Below are 6409 nucleotides of genomic sequence, written 5' to 3'. Positions count from 1 at the left end.
ATATCTTTGGTTTGCCACTAAATCTTGCGCATTGTTCTTACTTTAATACTATACGGGGTTCAACTTAATACTTCATATTGAAGTTTTCTTTCAGAGTCTTCCATACACAAGGTTTCCTACGGAATGTGGCATAATTATTGTACTCCCAGAATGCCCCATAAATCATTTTGTCATAACTCCTTATATGTTCCTTTTTTTTTTCATTCAAGATCTGCCACACAGGCGGTCCTTTATGTAATAGCCACAGGGGTTGTTCTTTAGACTGTGCCACAAAGGCGTCTAGCCATAAAAGCTTCTGTGTCTAGAGATTTGCCATAGAGGCATTTCCTTTCAAAGGTTCGTCACATAGGCTTACCTTTCTTGAGTTTTGCCACAAAGGCTCCTTTACATCCAGTACTCACCACAAAAACTTTCCTGTCTAGATTTTTGCCACAAAGATTGTCCTTTAATTAGTGTTTTAAACGATAGGGATTCGTCTAAACTGACACTTAGTGAGGTTTGCCCCTTATCATTCTGGGACATACAAAGAACCACATTAGGTAATAACCTTCCTTAAACTTCCCCATATGATTCCATAACCCATCAGTTACGGTCTTACAGATATGGTCTTTAATGTCATTCCATAAACTTCCTCAAACTCTAGAGACAAACGCGAACTCATCATATATCGACTCGCTCATGACAGACATTCTTATGCTTACTAGACACACATGCACTTCTTATCAGACTCGTTCTTACTTTCAAACATAAGCACGTCATAGTCATTCAGATTCATAAGTCTTACATCTCTTATCAGCTTAGTCACATCATACTTTACTAGTTCCGATCTCAAGCTTTGGTCACTTAGCATAGAAGTTTATAGAAGGCACATTGTGCATGCACGAGTCAATTTAGGGGCTCACCTAACATCCACGTACAACAGCTTGATCTTCAGGCTCGCACATGCATTCACGAACTCTTAGAAATCACTGCCCACGAGACATAGAAATATTGTCAAAACTTTATTCATATAACCTTTATTTTGTCTGAAACCTAATCAACCTCCATGCCAGTCTTTACCTCATATCTTTTCATTTAAAAACATAGGCTAGCTTACTCTCACAGAAAGCCACATGTGAGACTAGAATACTTACCTTGGGTGAGGAAACCATCCTATACATTAACATTGATCCTTAGTGTTAGCTTAGCAAGAAATTCCTGATTAGCTTTTGGAGCTAAGCATCACTGGTTGTTATCAAATAGAAGGGAAAAGATAACTTATTTCCTTCTAAACTAAGTTACAATACTTTATAGAGAAAACTCATACTCTTTTAGTAGAATTTGACACACGGCATTTACTTTCAAGGTTGCTCTTATTAGTGGCTTACAGTTGTAGAGAAGCGTATTCTAGAATCCAAAATCATTCCATATATTTGATTTTACCCATCGTTCCATCATAACTATTTTGTTAGTACCTAACTTATACCTTAACTAGACAAACTAGGCGTACCTTAACTTGGCGATGTCTTCTTATAACTAAAAAATCCTTAATATTTTTTCCAATCTTTCCCTTTTCACAATCATACACTTTCCAAAGATCATGCATTTCCTTACATCCTATCGTTGCCTATGCGCCCTACTAGTGTGCCAAAAACGTCATCTTAGTGGATAGGACCGAGCCCATAAAATTTCTTTTGGGGCATTCATCTAGACTCAAGACTCACTAATTTTAGGTGTTGCAATTGGGCCCTGAAGAAAAGTGAGCACACCTCTATTATGGGCTTGAGATTTGGCCTTAGAGCTCGCATCACCTAAGCAAGTATTGCCTTACGCTTTTTGGAGAAATTCACTTATTACATTAAAAAAAAAACCTTCCCCTAGAATTGGCTATGATTTTCTTTTCTTCTTTATTAAAAGCCTCTCAACATATCATTTGTCTTCTCCACCACAAATTATTCTCTCCTCTCATTTACCATGTCATGCTTCACATTAACAAACTTTACACGATGAAGAATGGATTTTTGTATTTAAACTTGTGTTCATGAAACTTCAGTGAGTCTTTATGGTTATTAAAGTGTACCATTTTATCTAGCCTTGAATGACAAACTGTTTACATTCTATATTAAATTAAATTGTAGTTTAAGTTGGTTTACATCAAAAATGGTTTTAAAAATATCAATTTTATGTTAGTGACACGATATTCCCGGATCCTCCTTAAGGGTAGGGTTTGGAGTGTTACAATTTGAGCTAACAGGAATGTAATCAAGTCAAACAATTTAACTTCCATAAAATTGCTCCCATTTAATCGATAAAGCTAAATTCTTTAGGAGATGTAATCAAGTTAAACAATTTGAGTTTCAGAGATTTGCTTGCACTTAATCAGTAAAGTTAAATCTCTTAAGGGTTTTAATCAAGTTAAACAATTTGACTTCCACAAATCTGCCCCCACTCAGTCCGTAAAGCTAAACCTAGTAGGGGATGTCATCAAGTCAAATAATTTAGCATCCACATATTTGCTCCTACTTAATCGATAAAACAAAATATCTCAAGAGATATAACCAACTCAAACAAATTGTTATGCATATTTGCTCCCCTTAATCGGTAGAGCTATATTCCTCAGGGGATGCAATCAAGTCAAATTAATCGATAGAATGAGGAATAAATCAAGTCAAGCAAATTGTATTCCATAGATTTGCTCGTACATAATTTATATAGCCCCCTCCCCCAAGATACAATCTAGTCAAATGAACTAATTTTAACAGATGTGTTGTTTGTAAGTGCTTAAATAGCCATAACTTGATAGCTCAATGATAGCTTGGTGCAATTTTTCACCAAGATATTGTATAGCCTACCTCAGGCTTAGGGGGCATATTGTTATACTAGTCCAAGAAAACAGGCCTCCTGCTTAAAATAATCAATAACTCAACACACCCAAGCTTTAAGATCATCCAACTGGCACACAATGTTTAAGCTATTAAGTGCAACAATTATATGTGACATAAATCAAGATGCAGGATCAACAAAAAGATTGGAGGGACAACCTTGCCAAACAAAGATGCTTGCTCATATCAATCACATGAAACCTTTACATATGCTTTCCTTGATCATTCTCTCGCAATTACTTTAACTATTACGTGATGGAAATCCCAACGAAAACATCTCTAAGTACAAAACACAAATAACCTCCAACTTTCTTTTCTTTTTTTTCCCTTCAAGAAGACATTAACAATTTTAGTCAAATTTGATATAATATAAAACTTCAGTAATTTAAATTGACTCGGTTTTATTCATTAATGGTAAAGGAATATATCCATTGAGGCCAAAATTTTGGAAAGTGGACACGTGGCAAAGATAGACGTCAAAGAAAATGATGTCATTTCGTTGAGCCGCCATCTTTAAGGTGCAGACAAAAATTGGAAAGCTAAACCAATAATCTTCAGTTTCAAAGCTCTCAATAGCTGGCACTTGGCGTGGGAGTAGGACCCTCTCTCAAATAATCAATAAAAAATACTAACAAATAACCAAAGTATTGCCTTGGCCTAATCCCCTCCTTTCATTTCATTTTCTTTTTTTCTTTTTTTTTAATTATTCTCTCTCGTTTTTTTTCCGTATAACGACAAAAATCCTACATCCATAAAATGCCAACCCTTCCTCCCCTCCCAAAAATTTCAATCCCCTTCTTCCTCTTTGAGCTGCTTTTGCTTCAATTCATCCCCCTTTCGTTTTGCTGCGCTTCATCTCTACTTCTTTTGTTTCAGTTCATCTTCAGCTTTCTTTTAAGTTATATATATGAACATGAAGCATCCACAATCAAGTTTGCCTCCAGGGTTTAGGTTCCACCCTACAGACGAGGAACTCATCCTTCATTATCTAAAGAAGAAAATCACTTCCTCTCCTTTCCCTGTTTCCATCATCGCCGACGTTGATATTTACAAGTTTGATCCCTGGGATTTACCAGGTCAGAACCCTTTTTCATGTTTATCATCATGCCATGTTTCAAAGCTTCTTTTTTTTAACGTTGTGTTTTTTTTTATCAGATAAAGCTGCGTTTGGTGAGAAAGAATGGTACTTTTTCAGTCCTAGAGATCGTAAGTACCCTAACGGTGCAAGGCCGAACAGGGCAGCAGCCTCCGGCTACTGGAAAGCAACCGGCACGGATAAGGTTATAGTTACCTCTTCAATGGCAGATAGAAGAGGAGAAGTGCAAGAGAATATTGGTGTGAAGAAAGCTCTGGTTTTTTACAAAGGAAGGCCTCCTAAGGGGATGAAGACCAATTGGATCATGCATGAATATCGACTTGCAGATAACCCTAATTCCAACTTCAACAATAGACCACTCAAGTCCAAAGATTCCTCCATGAGGGTGAGCCTCATCTTTTAAACACTCCATTTATTTTGGCTTCCAAAATTGAATTTTCATTTCAAGAAAATGAAACCTTTTATCATATACAAGAGTGCTTTTTTTTTTTTTTGGAAAAAAGAATATCTGAAACGAAGTATATAAATTTAGGACAGTTTTGTAGGATCTTGAAATTTCAAACTTATGCTTTGATAAGTGTGATGGTGACATTGATTTTTTGCCCTTTCCTTTTTCAAATAAAAAGAAAAGAAAAAACAATGATTGCATTTTGTATGATGGATTTATAACTTCTTCATGGCTGGTAATGTGGTGTAATTCCATTTGAAGTCTACCCTCTACATTTAAATATACTCTCACATTCATCATTTTCTTATTAATGTTCTTAAAAATCATGCCTGCAAATGATGAAATGATTGAAATTTCTCTGTGGCTGACATACCTGAGTTCATTTTTCTCTGTTTTTTTCCTTTCAGCTAGATGATTGGGTTCTTTGCCGGATCTACAAGAAATCCAATGCTTTATCTTCAACAACAGCAATAGGAGCAGCAACAAGTGATCAAGATTTAGAGGAAGAAGAAGCAGAACAGTTCATTAAAGATGCCCTTTTACCAGCAGCAATTAAAAGCCCTCCAACCACCAATGCCCTTCTGCCTCAGAAATCTTGTTCCTTCTCCAACCTGTTAGACGCCATGGATTACTCAATGCTCAGTAGTTTCCTGGCAGACAACCAGTGCAATGGATCCGGATATGATCCCACTTCATTCACCTGTGAGCAGCCACTAGTGAATAACTACACCATTGGAAACAACAGCAGCAGCAGCAGCAGCATGATGGTGCAAAAGCTTCCCCAGTTGAGCCCTTCGGTTCCAAACATGGAAAACAAGCTCAAGCGCCAATACTCAAGCATTGATGAGGATCACCCATCAAAGAAACTTAACAGTTCTTGCAGTTACAGTAACAGCAGCAGCCAATCTGATATGACTCACTACACCTTTCTAAACCAGTCATTGTTCAACCAGAGTTTACTCCTAAGTCCTCACGTTCAGTTCCAAGGATAAAAAAGAAAAAGAAGAAAGATTCTAACATTTAAAAAAAATGGAAAAGAATAGAAAACAATGATTGTCTAGGGCCCTTAGTGCAGGGTGTGTAAAGAAGGAGACGTGTGTGGGTTTTCTGTAGGAAGAAAAACATGGTTAGAAACATTGAACTCCTTAGTATGGTATCAAAAAGCTGATACCATATTACATAGTCAAAAAGCTAATGAAAAAAAAACCAAACTAAAAAAGGAGTTAAAAAGGGAATCAATCATACATAATTTTTGTAGAAAATTTATGTAGTGGTGGAATTGGCAGATCAAATTCACACTTTGTAAACAGTGTGTTGCTTGAACTTGATGATTTGATTTTTTTTTATGGGAATGAAAAAGGAAAGTTTATTATTATTGTCAAGCTAATCAATACTTTGCATTCTTTGTTAATCACCAACTTTCCTACCACAAAGACAAAAGGAATCAAGATTGTCACTTCCTTCGTTTTAGTAATGACACATAAACAATTTTAACATATATTAATGGGAATTGGATGCTTAAATTGTAGATATGGATCTTAATAAAATAATCAGGTACAGTGCTTATTAATTCTTATGGTTTGGTGTTTCATTTTGATGGTGGGATAAGAGACAAGTGAGGAAGCTGTTTCATTACTAAAAACAAATGCAATATGGGAGCAATAAAATAATAAACAAAATTTTCCAGTACCTAACGAGAATTGAAGAATTACAGGAATATCCTCTAATCATGTTTCTTTATTTGCTAATCTTGACATTAAAGAAATGAGATATAATGTCACATGATTGGTGCCTAAACCATATAATTAATTTTATAGTAGAAATCGTGTCACAATCAACACTAATCCTTCACATTATTAGCTTGGGTTTTTCGAGAAGATAAGAGCTCAATTATGCTTGTAATTTAAGAAATGTTTAAATTATTCATGAGGGGCCCTTCACAAAATATTTTGTGTAGAATAATTGAGGGACACTGATAGTTTTGCTGTAAAATATTCATTAGAG

At 35.7% G+C, this 6409-nt stretch overlaps 1 protein-coding gene across 1 annotated transcript; it reads left to right on the top strand.

Moving 5' to 3' along the window:
- The first annotated feature begins 3633 nt into the window (after window positions 1-3633).
- Window positions 3634-5780, top strand: LOC107961893 (NAC transcription factor 47). The gene is made up of 3 exons (XM_016898062.2): window positions 3634-3937; window positions 4017-4342; window positions 4813-5780. The coding sequence occupies exons 1-3, from the start codon at window positions 3769-3771 to the stop codon at window positions 5395-5397; spliced, it is 1080 nt and encodes a 359-aa protein (XP_016753551.1). The 5' UTR covers window positions 3634-3768; the 3' UTR covers window positions 5398-5780.
- Window positions 5781-6409: the final 629 nt, after the last annotated feature.

This window comes from Gossypium hirsutum, chromosome D11 (genome assembly GCF_007990345.1).
Source record: "Gossypium hirsutum isolate 1008001.06 chromosome D11, Gossypium_hirsutum_v2.1, whole genome shotgun sequence".
NCBI lineage: Eukaryota > Viridiplantae > Streptophyta > Magnoliopsida > Malvales > Malvaceae > Gossypium > Gossypium hirsutum.
This window is presented reverse-complemented; position numbering and strand designations above follow the sequence as displayed.